The 15,307-nt window shown below is 45.4% G+C and overlaps 2 protein-coding genes across 2 annotated transcripts in view; one reads left to right on the forward strand and one right to left on the reverse strand.

The window, feature by feature from the left end:
- The first annotated feature begins 63 nt into the window (after positions 1 to 63).
- Positions 64 to 6,572, forward strand: gatb (glutamyl-tRNA(Gln) amidotransferase, subunit B). The gene is made up of 13 exons (XM_019862377.1): positions 64 to 244; positions 1,306 to 1,459; positions 1,541 to 1,654; positions 3,565 to 3,763; positions 3,848 to 3,970; positions 4,070 to 4,183; positions 4,372 to 4,456; positions 4,601 to 4,645; positions 4,900 to 5,092; positions 5,244 to 5,377; positions 5,888 to 5,966; positions 6,077 to 6,214; positions 6,328 to 6,572. Exons 1-13 carry the CDS (start codon positions 99 to 101, stop codon positions 6,460 to 6,462), a joined length of 1,659 nt encoding a protein of 552 aa, XP_019717936.1. The 5' UTR covers positions 64 to 98; the 3' UTR covers positions 6,463 to 6,572.
- Positions 6,573 to 7,034: 462 nt separating this feature from the next.
- The window catches only part of fhip1aa (FHF complex subunit HOOK interacting protein 1Aa), a 25,614-nt gene continuing 17,341 nt past the window's right edge, over positions 7,035 to 15,307 (reverse strand). Inside the window, exons 10-19 of the mRNA XM_019861729.1 lie at positions 14,897 to 15,304; positions 13,698 to 13,856; positions 13,532 to 13,618; positions 12,656 to 12,823; positions 12,327 to 12,406; positions 12,076 to 12,245; positions 11,142 to 11,975; positions 9,905 to 10,083; positions 9,669 to 9,789; positions 7,035 to 8,900 (exon numbers count right to left, since the gene is read on the reverse strand). Coding sequence (XP_019717288.1) covers positions 8,719 to 8,900; positions 9,669 to 9,789; positions 9,905 to 10,083; positions 11,142 to 11,975; positions 12,076 to 12,245; positions 12,327 to 12,406; positions 12,656 to 12,823; positions 13,532 to 13,618; positions 13,698 to 13,856; positions 14,897 to 15,304 — 2,388 coding nt within the window. The 3' untranslated portion in view covers positions 7,035 to 8,718. The remainder of the gene's footprint in view (positions 8,901 to 9,668; positions 9,790 to 9,904; positions 10,084 to 11,141; positions 11,976 to 12,075; positions 12,246 to 12,326; positions 12,407 to 12,655; positions 12,824 to 13,531; positions 13,619 to 13,697; positions 13,857 to 14,896; positions 15,305 to 15,307) is intronic.

A 15,307-nucleotide genomic window follows, 5' to 3' on the forward strand; every position in this document is an offset into this window, starting at 1 on the left:
ATTGATTCTCGTTTATGCCCCGCCAAACAACCCGGAAATGTGTCTTCACACCGTGAAGAACTACAATTCCCACATGTAACTGCGCTTCAATAACAAACATGGCAGCCCCCATCGCTGCAGCAAGAGTTCGCTCCAAAATGATGAAACGAACATTATTATTGTGTCCTAATACGTCTTTTACAGTCCGGAGTTTGAACGTAGAATGTCCGCGATATAATGGTCAGTTGCAGAGCACGACTGTGAGGTTGGTGAAGACGATAAACTGAAGTAAATTTCGCTGCTAACCTGCTAGCTCGTCTGTACAGACTTGTAGCTACGATGTTTTTCTTGTCATTTGACTACGACACCCCTTCCCAGACGGTGTCTTGTAAAGTCGACAAATCAAAATACATCTACACCTGACAACATGAAAGCTATTGTAACTTTTCAGCTTTTTAGTTCCAACAGTATGACGTTGTTCCTCATAAATTGCAAACTTTGTTTTGAGAACTTTTCTCATTACCCAGCAACGATAGCCTTGTAAAGGTTGACATTTTTCAATACCTTTGTATTGTTGCTTCCTCGTACTATTTCAGATTACCCTATTTCAAATTAGTCTTTCTGCACTGTGCTTTGGCAAATATTCGGATTCTCCCATTTCCTCGTAAAACCACAAAATATTTCTTGTATTATGGCGACTGAAGTTTCATAATTTGGCAACTGTGATCTAATATTTTATTGACGTCATGTTTCCGTGATAGTTTTATGACTTTATTTCTCGAACCATTTGTACTCCTTCGTAGCAGGTCACCTTTGGTTTCCTATTTGGTTTGAATTGTTGGAACCTTATAACTTTGTTTCGAATCACTTTATACCGTTTGATTTTCGCAATGTTACAATACTATTCTCATACCTTCTTGTTTTCTTAAAAAAACAAGTGCAACTTCATCCAAAGTCCTAACAAAGTTCCTCATTACAATTTCATTCTCGGGTTCAATTTTTTCTCACAACGTTAAAACTGTGATATAACAACAAACCTTATGGCTTTTTCAGAAAAAAAATTCCCGCTTTTTCTCATTGCAACGCTATCTGCTATCCTATTTTTTGTCATTCCAGTTTGACTATTCGCATAACAGTCCAACGTAATCCTACCAGTAATATGACTTAATTATAAAAACATTTTTACACATAAGAGTGAAGCTTTATTCTTCAAAAACATTTGACTCAATACTCAAAACTTTGCCTTCGTTTGTGTAACAATGTGATTTTAACCACGTAGCAATGGCACTTTCTTGTCATATTCTGACTTTATTCTTGACTTTGCAGCGTTCCCATGCGGCTGGAAGGCGTGGTCGGCCTGGAGATCCACGCCCAGATTCACTCCCGCACTAAAATGTTCTCCGGCTCGGCCGTCCGCTTCCTGTCGCCTCCAAACTCCCTTGTGTCCTTCTTCGACGCCTCCTTACCTGGCACGTTACCTGTAAGTACTTTCAATCCCAAGCGTCATATCCTCAAATCTTTGGTTCGTCAGGAATCGTCACCGCCATTTGTGCCTCGCCAGGTCCTGAACAAACGCTGTGTGGAGGCAGCCGTCATGACGGCCTTGGCTCTCAACTGCCGCATCAACAGAAAGTCTCTTTTTGACCGGAAGCACTACTTTTACGCCGATCTCCCTGTGAGTTTTCGGTCCAAAACGTTGTTTCCTCGCTTCATTTTTAGGGGCTCCTTTCAATTATTTGTCGGGCTTATTAAGGAGCACGAGCTAGGCAGTGTTAGGCAACCAAATGAGTGACTTGGATTTGGCGCGGGTGGCTTGCCGCGACGTCAGCTGTGGGGCGTCTGGCTACGTTCTCGCAGAGCTCTGCTGTGGGAGCTGTCTTCCAGCTCAGAACATTCAGGAGACCGCCCCGATCCATTAAAACAAAACTTTAAAAAAACACACAAAAAAAACCCAATAGACTTGCTGATCATTAATTTTCCCTGGCGGCATTGAAAAAAAATGGCGGGAAAAGATTCATTTGTAAATGACATTGTGCAATGTGCATTATTGATGTGTTCCAGCGGGAAAACGCTGGCCTTTAAAATCAGACGGATGACTAGCTGGCGTTCTTGTTGAACAGCAGTATGGCCCGCCTTTTGTGCACACATCAGTAGATATACAAAAGGCAAACGATGCTATTTTAGCCCATGTTTCCGTGTGTGTGTGTGTGTGTGTGTGTGTGTGTGTGTGTGTGTGTGTGTGTGTGTGTGTGTGTGTGTGTGCGCGCGCGCGCGCGTGCCCGTGCCCGAATGCAGCCAGGAGAGGCTCCGACACCCTCGTGACCATACAGATTCAGATAATATATTCAAAATCTTAAAAAAAAAAAAAAAGTCAGAAAAATGTGCACATTATATTAAGCAAATAAAATTTTAAATTATTTTTTTTATAGATATATGGGAGAAAAAAAATCTTATTCCAAAATTATTTCACGAAATATAAACATACCCTAAAACTAATACTTGTTCATCAGTTCAAATGTTTTTGTTGAAATTGTTATACGGTGAATGCGCTCAAGGATGATCGTGATGAATGATCATAAATTTTGCTCAAATGACCACATTCACGTTTTCCTGGTGAATTCCCACCACTGCGCTCCTTTCCCACCTTGCTCGTGGAGTATGAGTCACCTTTTACGATACGGTTGCCGCGGCAACGTGGGCAGCTCGTACGCACTGAGGGGGCAGCGCAAGGAATACGAGAAACAGATGAAATATTTATTATTCTCGTGCTTTTCAGGAAGGGGGAAAAAAAGAAACCTTGAGAGTGGAAAGGCAACAGTGCAGCTGCTGCATTTTAATGAACAGGTGCAGCCAGCCTCTAATTTTGACATCATTGAATTGCAGTTGTTTCTTATTATTTCATATTTGGCATATTAATCATACTGAGCACTTTTTAAGAGCCGGGATGTTAAACTGGCGCTCGTTATTCTGCCACTTGGCATATGACCTCCAACTTTTGATGGAAGCGAAGAGAAGAGCAATAATGAGAGCGGGCATTCAATTTATAGCAGAGGGGTGCGGGGGGGGGGGGGGCACCAACATCTTTTGCTTCTCTCGTGTGAATTGAGTTCAAATACTGCTTGGCACCAAGAGCTTTTGCACTTTGATTTGACTGCCCCCTATAGGCAGAAAATGGAGACACACCCCAAAAAAAATCTTGATTAAGCGGTAATGTGATTATCATTATGGTGTTTTATTGTGTTGGTTTGTATAATAAGATAAAATATTTAAAAAAAAACATGAGGTCAAGATTTTTGAAATATCACATCATGAGGGAATATTGAGATCATAGATTTTGGAACGTCCTCATCAGTGAGCTGTGACAAACTGCGGTTGGTCATAAGTTGACGTTTGACCCGCTCACTGCTCAACGAGATCCTTGACATAATTATTTTCTTTGCCTTGAGTATCGGTGGCTGGTATCGGCGGCCTCCATGAGTAGCCGATACCGAAAACTAATTCTGATATGGCTGACCGATACGACACGCTACGCTACCTGGCATTTGGTGTTTGCCCACCACGAGTACGTGCTACATTTCTTGTCAGGCGGGCTACCAGATCACGCAGCAGCGGCGGCCCGTGGCGGTGGACGGCGTGCTGAACTACAGCCTCCTGGGCGGCAAGAAAGGGAACCGCGTGGTTCCAAAGAACGTCCGCGTCAAGCAGATCCAGCTGGAGCAGGACAGCGGCAAGAGCCTGCACGACGACGCCCGCGGACAGACGCTCGTCGACCTCAACCGGGCGGGTAAGAGCGCCCCTCCCCCCATCGTAGTGTCGCTGTCCGCCGCCTGAGTGACAGGACATTGAAGCCTGCTGATGTCTTGGTCAGGCGTGGGCCTCATGGAGCTGGTGATGGAGCCCGACATGACGTGCGGCGAGGAGGCGGCGGCGGCCGTCCGGGAGCTGCAGCTCATCCTGCAGGCCCTCGGCACTTGTCAAGGAAACATGTCGGGTATGATGCTCACTTACTCAAACCACAAATAGAAGATCTGAGGGAGGGTGTTCCATGTTTGGTACCCTCCAAAACGGATTCCCGATGATTTCTCCACAGAGGGCCAGCTGAGAGTCGACGCGAACGTGTCGGTGCACAGACCTGGCGAACCGCTCGGCGTCAGGACGGAGGTGAAGAACATCAACAGCATTCGATACCTGGCCAGGGCTATCGGTAAGCGTGTCACATGGCTGCCTGTCGACTCGAAATTGACGTGAGAGTGGCCACGGGGCTGAACTCACGAACGTCACGCGATGCTGCGTGGCGAGCCCATCGGCACGTTGACGTCAATTTCCGCTGCCGTATAAAATGTCGTCCGAAAACAGGTGGATGTTCTTTTTTTTTTTTTTTTTCACGGCCAGACTATGAGATCCAGAGACAGATGGACATCCTGCGCACAGGAGGCAGCGTGCACAACGAGACGCGCTCTTACGATTCCAAATCTGGGTACGAGCGGGACCGGTGCCGGGTTCGTTAACCGTCACACGAGTGATGATGAACAGGCGTCAAACGTTTCGCAAACGTTTTCCCATCCTGGCCAATGAATTTAGGTTGCGTTCTTTGTGCATGATCTGATTTTTGGTTTTGTAGGACAACCGTGCCCATGAGGGACAAAGAGGGTCTCCAGGACTACAGGTGAAAACTCGCTGCATCGAATGAGGAGAACATGAGTCACACCTGAGATCCAATACAAGAGCTCTGACCAAAATTGTACCTTAACAGGCAAATCGGTATTTAAAAAAAAAATAGTCAGGGGGTCAGTTAGTTACCTAGTTAGAATGTTAGTGAGTTGTTTACCTAGTGCCACCTTCAGGACAGGGTCCCTGACTGCCAAAGGAGCTTATTGGATTGTCTCGTCCACGCCATCCATCGTCATCTTTGCCATTTAGGTTCATGCCCGAGCCCAATCTCCCGCCCCTGATGGTGTACGAAGACTCGGCCTCGGTCCCGGCGGGCGCCGACGTCCGGCAGACGGTGGTGGTGCAGAGTTTGAGGGCCGAGCTTCCCGAGCTGCCCGCCGTGACGAGAGACAGGCTGGTGGAGACGCACGGCATCCTGCCCGAGCACGCCTTCACCCTCCTGGTCAGTATCGTTAAAAATTTAGCGCGGTTTGCAGCCATGTTGTTAGTGCAAGCAGTGCATGACAGTGGGGACGGAAGCCACCAAATATTTGAAATCGACCTGACCGTCCAACTCAAACGCAAGTGCCGTCGTGCGTTGATGTGCGTTGCAGAACGAAGACGGCCTGGTGGAATACTTTGAGCGTGTGCTGAAGGCCACCGGCCGGGAGCCGAGGAAGGTGATTGGCTGGGTGACCAACGAGCTGCTGGCCCTCCTCAAACAGCAAGACTTGAACGTCGGCCAAAGGTGACGCCAACGCACTTTCACTGGCTGGCACGGAGAGGCAGTCAACTGTCATGCGGTCAAAGGAAAGTAGTAACTCTTCCGCTAATCGTGACTCTGGAAGATGATGTGACGTCCAGATCAAACATGGGAACCTGTGGCCCTTGACTGTTTTGGTTGCCTCTAAAACCAGGACTATCCATGACTACTATTTTGCAGAGGTTGTTGGCATGAAGCTCACCGGCCTATTTCAAAAGGATCATTTTGCTTTCATCTTGTTCCGCAAACGCAGTATTAATCAAAATAGGGCACGTGGACCACATTGACAGGAAAATTGTTGAATTGAGTTTCACTTAAAACTCAAAACCAAACGTGCCAAGTGCAGATCTTGATGTTGTGTGCTGGGTTTTTTTATCTGCAATTTTCTTATCAAACAAAGGCATTTTATGGTTTGGGTGGACGGACGTTTATGGTCCCCCCGGAAGGATGGATGAGGTGTTGATGATGCAATGCTTGTCTTTGCTGTGATTTCAGTCGCGTGTCTCCGTCCTCCATGGCTCAGCTGCTGGAGCTCTTGGAAGCGGGAAGCATCTCCTCCTCGGTGGCCAAACAGGTCAGTAAAGACACACACACACAAGACACAAACCGTGGTGGTTGGAATTCTTCACGTGTGTGTGTGTGTGTGTGTGTGTGTGTGTGTGTGTGTGTGTGTGTGCGCGCCAGGTGTTTCAGGAGATGTGGAGGCAGTCGGGTGCAAAGACGGCGACTGAGATCGTCAGCGAGCAGGACTTGGGTCTTGTTAGTGATGCGCAGCGGCTGCGCGACGTCTGCGCCAAGGTTGTGGACTCGCATCCGCACGAGGTTGGGAGCTGCCGAGTCAACTTTTTCAATTCGCTTTCAAAGTGCTAAACAAACAGAGGAATAATTTGCATTACAATCGAACGGAAGATATTTTTTCCCCTTGTTGCATTAAGGTGCAGGCCTTCCGAGCAGGCAACCAAAAAGTTCTGAACAAGCTGATGGGCTCGGTTCAAAAGGAGACCAAAGGCCGGGCGGACCCGATCGTGGTGCGCAAGATTCTGCTGGACGAGATTTCGGAGAGTGCATGAGGGGACGAGGCTACCTCAACGACCACCTGCGTCTGTTGATTTCATGTAAATAATTATTTCTCTTCTGTCAAATGCAAAGAATGAATAAAGACTTGCTTTTATGAAATGTATCACGCGAACCCACTTCGGTGTCTTACTCAAGGACAGACAGGTCAACGTGGTTGCAATGGCTGAGGATCGATCACCCAACCTCCAGGTTGGGAAACGGCCATGCTACCACTGAGTCATACAGCTTCCGTACATTTCCGTTCTACAAGAAGTAGTCAAAGTACGATTTTAAAATGGAGCTTAGGGTTTTAAACGAGGGTTTGAAAGTAAGGTTTAAATATTCATATTACTGATAAGTGGGCTTTAGTGTTGAGCGGAATTTTGTCAGCGACAGAAAAATACTGGTACATGCAAGTAGATGAAAAATGACTTTGATGCTCACTTGTTTGCTTGCCCAGGGGCGGGCTACAAAAAAGGTGGACAGATTCTACCATAGTTTCACAAACGCTGGTCGAAATGACCAACAAAAAAAACATGCTGCTGCTTTTTCCGTTGATGTTAATGACAATCAAACAAGCACAACATTGAGACTGTATTGCGTAATTTATTGCTTGTATTGTCACAACAGACATTAGGATTTCAAACAAACTGAATTTAACATGACTACATTCATCTGTTCAAAGACGACATCACATGTCAAAGATTTTTTTATGAACCTAAAAATGTACAAATTTGATTTTGTTCATTGTCGTATCAATCAATCAATCATTCGAGTTTGATTCTTTCCAGTCAGGCACAAAATGTGAATTTAGGTGACGCAATGAAAATATTTTTGACTTGAATTTGTTACAACTCGTATAACTTTTGAAGGAGGCATATGTAAAATTCACTTTTTAAAAGCCTGTATGTTATAATGGGGCTTCTGAAATGCTTGCCCACTTGTCACATCTGAAATGAATGCATCTGTATTTTCCAAAATGTGTCAGCGAGTGAGCCCTTCAGAATTTTATGATGGTGCTACCTGATACAATACCTACCGCCCACACTGAAATTCTACACCCATGGCGTGGAAGTTTAGACTGGCATGAGATTCAGTGCCACTTTCAAGCAACTATACAGTCTAAAACACTTACAATGCAGAAACACCAAAATGCCCCACAGAAGCTATCATATCAAAGCTAAAAAGCTAGCATATGCGCATGGGGTTTTCTTGGATGGATACACAGATTAGCTTCTGATAGGTGGCACATAATTGCTATTTGAATTTCGGCAGGTCAGCGTGGTATGGAATATGTCCATGTGCCACATAAAGAGTAAAGTGTATGAAGTGCTGCCTTTATGGTGGCTTTTTTCTTGCCTATTCACCCGCCAAGATCCACCCGTGGTCGTGGCGGTAACGAAAGGCTGTACTCGGCATTGCCCTTTCAGTACAACTCAACTCCACTCTAATTATAGAGCACTTTAAAAACAACCATATCTGCTTACAAAGTGCTGTACATCAAGTAAAAATCAGCCAGAGACAGTCGGCATCTAAAAATGACCTAATTTTTGCAAGGTGTGTAAAAATGTCTTGGCATTTTTTGATCCTTGGAGTGTTGTTTTTACAGTCTTACAATATGGAAAAATTTTCCAGAATGTATCTTTTAAAAGACAGGCTCCCACACCCCCCGCAACCATTGTGAGGATAAAGCAAATCGGAAAATGGATCTTTTAAAAGGCGCTAGCATAAAGATTGCCTTGTAACAGACAATGCGAGCTGATGTCGCGATAAATAAAACATAACAATCCCCCGCCCCTCCAAAAAATAGCACAGAGAGGAACACTTAAATTACCCAACCACCTTACCTGACAATATTCATTAATATTCTTATTAATTTGCATAGTGAATATGTACAAGTCATTAAATAGGCCAGAGTGACCAAAAGTAGAGAAAACATGGCTTCAATCTCAAAGACTCTGAGGTACCAAGAATAATAAAGTCACTTTGTGAGGTTTAAAGGTGGCCATGGCATCGCTCGAAAGGAGACAGTCCATACCTAGATTGTGCTTGCTGATGCTGATGTCGCTAACGCTAGGCCAGGCGAGAGTTCAAAATGGCCGTCCACCCTGAGACAATTGAATTAAAGGGCCGGTGGTTGCTTAAAAAAAATAAAATAAAAAATCCAAAAATGAAATAAATACAAATGTATATCGAACGTGTCTTTGGTTGGAGGCCTAAAAAGTTGATAGAAAAATAAAATGCCTTTGTTTTTCGTATAATGGGTTGAATTACTCTTCCATGGGAATGTAAGACAAGATGGAGTGCTCTTGGGCCAAGGCGGCCAATTCTTTAAGGAACTCGCTGAAGAGGACGGTGGCGAACACGTCGGTCCGCTCAGCAGAGATGGACCTCGGTTGCGGCGGCGGAGAGCTCTTCAAGATGCCGCCGCCTCGCACTCGATTGCTTTTGTCTGAGGAGGACAACGCAATCCGCATGAGCTACCTCCAAGCAGTACAACAGAAGAGAGATTAATATTGCATATTTTTGGTTGTCACACTTGAACGTGTTCTTGCTTCATAAACACTGTGTCGTATTAAGAGATGGTTCAACGATTCCGATGACCTTATTTTGCAGGTATGGAATACGTTCCACTTTATTCACTAAAAAAAATAAGCAATCAGTACCGTTCACAAGGAAATGTGGAATATTACTGCATAAGAAGAGAGTACAAACCTAATTAAATAGAACATAGAGAAGTAAATGGAAACAGTTTGTGCATCTTGATTTAATGCTTCAACTCATTTCATTGTGCTGCTCCTTCTGGTGTGCCCGCCTTGGCCACACCATGAGGATGCAGAAATAGTCTTTTTTTTGTGTAGAGGATAAAGAATATATGCCTTTGCGTATGATAATCATGTGGCAATCAGTAAAGTTGTACTGTGCCTGTGTACTGATGGAACTGTCGAGGTACCCTTGAGCAACATGCCAAACATTTCTCTTACGATTGAATGCCAAGCAAAAAATTATGTTTCTGTATAAAATATCTGTATAACAGCTCTATTACTGATCTATTTTTTTCCCCATCACTGGTTTATTCGCGACACATAGCCATCACCTGCTTCTCACGATTGAATGCCAAGCAAAAAATTATGTTTCTATATAAAATATCTGTATAACAGCTCTATTACTAATCTATTTTTTCCCCATCATTGGTTTATTCGCGACACATAGCCATCACCTGCTTCTCCGTACAAGGTGTCCCTGGTCAGTAGCCAGTGTTGGGCGGCGACAATCAACTCGGGAAAGTCTTTACTGCTTGCAGCCAGCTGCTCGATCTGGTTCTTCACCGTGGCCAGAACCTGACAGGAAATCAGTCGGAGGCATGATTAGCCGAGTAATTGATGGAATGAGAGGATAGTCAATTTTCTAAACCCATTTGTTTGCGACGGCCCTAAATCTCCAAGTATGTGTCACCTGGAAGAGCGAGCGAACGGTGGGCTGGAAGACCAAGTTGGTGTTGAGGAGGAAGGAGCGCAGCAGAGGCTGAGGGTAAGCAGCCAGCTGTGCCAGGATGCCCGTCAGCAACAGGTTGACGTGCACCGAGTTGGTCAGCATGTTCTCCAGGCGGGACAACAAGACGCTGATAAAGGGACCTGCCGACGTTTGAGCAGTTTTATTTACAGCAACAACGTAAAGTCCCAGTCAGAACATCCGTCTGTTTTTCTGCTCGATGGCAGAAAGGACAAATAACTTTTACAATGAGAAGTAATATTAACTCTAACTCCAACCAGCAGAGGGCAGCGTTGGTTTGCATTTTAAAAAGCAAAGAGGAGCCACATGCTGGGATATGATGGAAAAATTGTCATCATTATCAAGTCACGATTAATACACACAATTATTAATGCTTTCAAAAGGTATTATTTGTTCAACTACCAAAGCTCAATTTTTAACATAACTTTAAGAAACACCCAAACAATTAACAACACAGTAAAATAAGAATATACTGGAATAACACAAATTTTAAAAACAACAAATAAAAATAAATACTGGCTGATCCCGCCATGTGCGCCTTGGCCTCTTGGGGGCAGTGTTGTGCCATACATGCACAGAGTACACACTTGCATTCAGATTAAGAGTAGAAGAAGAAAGTTGAAATAGATCTTGATTAATGCAGCTTCTTTTTCAGATTAGGAAATCAATATATTCTTGAGTGGTGTTGTATTAGCCATTACTACATCATTTGTGTGTGAATATTCATTATTTGGAGGAATTTCATATCAGGAAATCCATGCTAACTTTCCAATGAGCCTCTCGATGGGATTCTACATTGACTGCAGTGTTATTGCTTTTGTTGTGTGTTTAGTTTTACAGCCTTCAGCACATAAATCGTTTTTCTTGGTTTATAATTGCTTTTATAATCCTGAGAAGCCAAAATTTAAATCATGACTGAATTTTGATTAAATGCTCACACCTACCGTACACCTTAGCATTGTGAATGCAAACTTCAAATGCTAATCTTATCATTTTAACTTTTACAGATATATACATCAATAAAATGGACAAACTTAATACAGTATATAGAGTATTTGTCAAGTGTGGGACAAAAAAGGTCACTAAGTATTGTGAAATAATGGAAAGTCAATTGGAGAGCTGCTTCAATTTACCTGGCCAAAAAAGGTGATTCAGATTTTAAACTACGTTGCCAACTAACCTGTAAAAGGTGCTGACTGACTCCTGGCGGACCCGCGCAACGGCAACCCAAACGGCGACTGCAGCTTCTCCGGCTCCGGCGTCTCTGGCGAGAAGGAAGTGAAATCCATTTCCTCATCTTGTGCCACGGCGTTATCCTTTGCTTCTCCGTCACATTTTACGGCTTTAGCGCCTGCGTCGCTGTCAAACGTCCGGATGAGCTCCTCGTACTGAACCAGGAGGTCCCGGCCCAAGTCGGTTGGACTTTGACCATTCTCGGCCTTGTGCTTCTGGGTGAGTCCGTTCCGGGGGTTCGAGTCTTTTCGTGGCACCGCCACGGTGGCTGCGGTGTCTTTCTTGGCTACCAGATCGTAGACCTTGACGTCATCCTGGAACTCGTTCTCCTCGATGTAAGAGCCCTTCACCAACAAAATGGCAGACTTTCGCATCTCTTCGATGTGCTTGGGGGGCTCGGCGGAATGAGGCGACACAGGTGCAGGTCTGGGCTCGGCGGTCCCCGGCGGGCACGCGTCGTAGCTGTCGTCCCACTCCAGCTCCAACCGGTTGACCGGTAGTTCGGTTCTGGGGTGCTGCGCCATCGCCGAGGATGCCCCCCACGGGGCTCGCTTCCTGGGTGCCGGCTCCTCCAGGACACCCGCTTTGTATTTCTCCGGAGGCGGGTCCTCGCCGTCGTACGCGGCCGACCACACCCGGCACGCCTGCATGCAGACGCCGATGCGCTCGTGGGCGTCGTCCAGGTAGTGGAGGTAGCTGACATCCAAGTAGATCTCGGAGCCGATGGTGCACCAGGAGTTGCCGGCCGGGTCGCCCTCAGCCGAGATGCCGTCTTTCTCAGCTAAGGGAAAATCAACAAGAAGTCCAAGACAGCCAGGTTTGAAGGGATTTTTTTTTCTCTCCCAGCCTTTTCAATTGCTCTTGAAGTGCATAGGACACACCTTTGGAGAACAGTATGGACTCGAGCTGTCGGAGCGGCGGCGGGCTGCTGTCGGGGGAGCAGCAGGACGGTGTCAAGGCCAGGATCTTGGCCGCCGACGCCGAGTAGAAGTCACGCTCCCTCACCACGCGCCGCTGACTCAGCATCATGTGATTGCACGGGATCAGGTACCTGGGGATGTACATGGCGCGTGGTGAACAAACCTCTCGGAGTTCAATTCATATTTTAATTTTTTATTTTATTTTTTGTCACCTGAGGATGAGTTGCAACATGACATCTTCACAGTGCAAACCGATGAGAGTGCGGAAAAGTGCCAGTGACACGATGCCCAGCTGGAGGAAAAAAAGGAAAACATTTCAGGTGTACCTCATGTTTAGTCTGGTGAGTGTTTGCTCAAAACGTCTTAGTTCTAGTACAAATCTGGAAAAAAAAACATGTTTGATGTGTAGGTGTGTCATGTTGGTCAACACAATTCATTGACATAGATGGATCAGCGATCCGGTGTTGCCATGGCAACACTCTACGGTTATACAATGTGAACGGTTCAAATGGCAATTGAATCTATGATCTCGGCGACATACCTGGAAGGGTGTGTTGATACGGCTGACGAGCGTGTCCAAAATGTGGACGTTCTCGTGGCGGTGCAGCAGGATGAAGGACAGGAAGGTCTGCAGCAGGGCCGGCTCACTGATGCTTCTCAGGAACAGGTCCAGGTACGCCGTGGTGGTCATCACTTCCTCGACAGTCAGCTACATGGTGTCACCCGAAAAATGAAAAATGAAAAATTCTGATTGGAAACTGCCAATTTAATACTGTGACATGACGATTGGCATGATGGTGGGCTGTTGGCGGTGAGTGACAAAACCCTCCAATGACATTTTTATTTTGTCCAATATAACAATGTATTGATAAATGTTTTATCAAAACACTAACTGCTCGTGCTAAGCTGCACAGTTAGCACCAAAAAAATATCACATGAAACTGTCATTTAAGCAACTTGGCAAAATGATGTCTGTGAAAGGCTAATTGCTCACGTTCCAAACAGTCTTGACAACAAAACAATCATTTGACATTTTAAGGCGGTTAAACTATTTTTGCAAAATGCTGCTAATGCTACAATGCGCCGTTAGCAGCTAGCAACAAAAAACATGGCATTGAACGATCGTTTTACCAATGTTGCGAAAGAGAGGGTGGGAACAAAATGCCAATTGCTAATTAAGTACCCTGCTCTTAGCAGTTCGACAAATTTAACACATTTAAAATGATTAGGTAATTTTAGAAAACTGATGATTTGATAAAAAGGTGCTGGTGAAAGTTAGCAACAAAAAAAGAATGTGAACGTGAATGATTCACTATGTTGCTATTAGTTGACCAAAACATGGTGTCTTATCATTACTTATTAGAACAATATACTTTGGAAAATGCAAAAATAAAAAAAGGTGCTATGCGTATTGAACCTTATGCAGCGCGGGTGCGAGTACAGGCACGAGGAAGCCATTGTAGATGTAGCCCAACAACTGGTCTCTGATATCGGGGTGGGCTATCTGAGAAGTGGAGAGAGGAGTTGGCAATAAGGCTTGAAAGTTTATCGCGTTTAATTTCTGTTTTGTTTGTTTTTTTAACCTGGATGACAGCATTGCAGAATTCCAGGGAATTGAGAAACTGGACCAAGGAGGGTACACGGAGCCAGTCGTCCCTCTGCAGGCAGTGCCACTCGTCACTGGGAGCTTCCAACTTGGTAGGCAGAGATGAATACAGACCGCTGAGGCCCGTGGCAAGAACCTGAAGTCCAAAGGTCACACGATGATTAAATTCCAAGCCTCTCAGCCGTAAATATTGTCCACTTTCCTCCATGGAAGCAGACTTATGAGCCTTGTGTTGAATCGAAATATAACGTGCAAACACCGGCTTTTACTTTGGAAAACAGCAGTCCACATTTTTGCCTATTTTCGGTCACGTTACGGACCAAACCAGTAACGGAATCTTAATTTTAAAAAAAAAAAGTGCATTTCCTGCACTGTGCATTTGAAATAATGTCCTGTTTATGAGGATAGCGATGGAACTATAAACGTGTTTGATTTCACCGATTCATTGATTAATCGACAAAATCATTGACATGTGACTATTATCAACTAATCGTTGCCGTTAGCGGTTAGCAATAACAAAAAAAAAAAAAAAAAAAAATCATGCCACGAAAGCAAAACGAGATCACTTGCTAATTGCTAATGCTGAAGTGTGCCGTTAGCAACATTGGATGCCTTTGCTCTCTCGGGTTAATTGATTCAGGGCATTAGGAGAACAGAAAGAACAGCATTAGCGGCAGTTTATCCTCAGTCAGATTATCCTTGTATCAGCAGTCAGCCAAGCCCGTGTCATTCAGGGGTGTCCATTGTTAGGACTGGACTGGTTTCAAAAGCTGCTTTTTTTTTTTTTTTTCTACCGTGCCATGTCTGAGCCTGAGGCTACAATGGCATTGTGGATGCGAGATTAGCATAATTAAATAAACACCAGACACGCGAAAAAGACATCGCAGTGCGGCAGGGCCGAGGAGCCTTTTTCTTATCAGAGGCCCGTACGACATCAATGAAGGAATATGATTTCGTTTATGAGCATTTTCCCAAGGTTAGAATTGAATGGCTGGTCGTACACAGTGGAGATAGAAGTGGACTTGTGATTTCAACAAATGCAGACCAAAGATAAATCACTTCATCAACTTTTCCTTTTAGAAGTACACAAGTGACAGTTCCGTTCACGTGGCATTCACGATGATGAATTTCAAATCTGATTCGAATTTGACAAATGTGACAAATTGTTGCACTGACCGGACAGAAGAAGGTGTTCTCCGCTACGTGCTGAGCCACGCGCCGGTTCTCTGCCGACAAGGACATGATGAGTAGCAGCGCGTCTCGTGCCTGCTGCCCCACGGTGCCCTCGCGGTGGATGAAGGGGATGAGCAGCGAGAAGATGAGGAAGTTGGCGGCGCCCTGGTCCTCGCTGGTGTGGAAGAACAGCTCCAGCACGGACGGGTCCTTGGCCAGGACGCAGCAGAGCTGGTGCAGGAGCAGCACCAGCTGGGCCTCCACGTCGGGCGCGCCCCCCGAGCCCGAACACGCCGACAGGAGCATCATGAGCGGCCGCAGCACCGGTTTGTGGTGCAGCAGGGGCTGGCGAGACTGGCAAACCAGCATCTCGTACATCTTCAGCTGCTCCAGCTTCATGGCGTCGGTGAACTC

This window comes from Hippocampus comes, unplaced genomic scaffold (genome assembly GCF_001891065.2).
Source record: "Hippocampus comes isolate QL1 unplaced genomic scaffold, H_comes_QL1_v1.1 scaffold7, whole genome shotgun sequence".
NCBI classification, from domain to species: domain Eukaryota; kingdom Metazoa; phylum Chordata; class Actinopteri; order Syngnathiformes; family Syngnathidae; genus Hippocampus; species Hippocampus comes.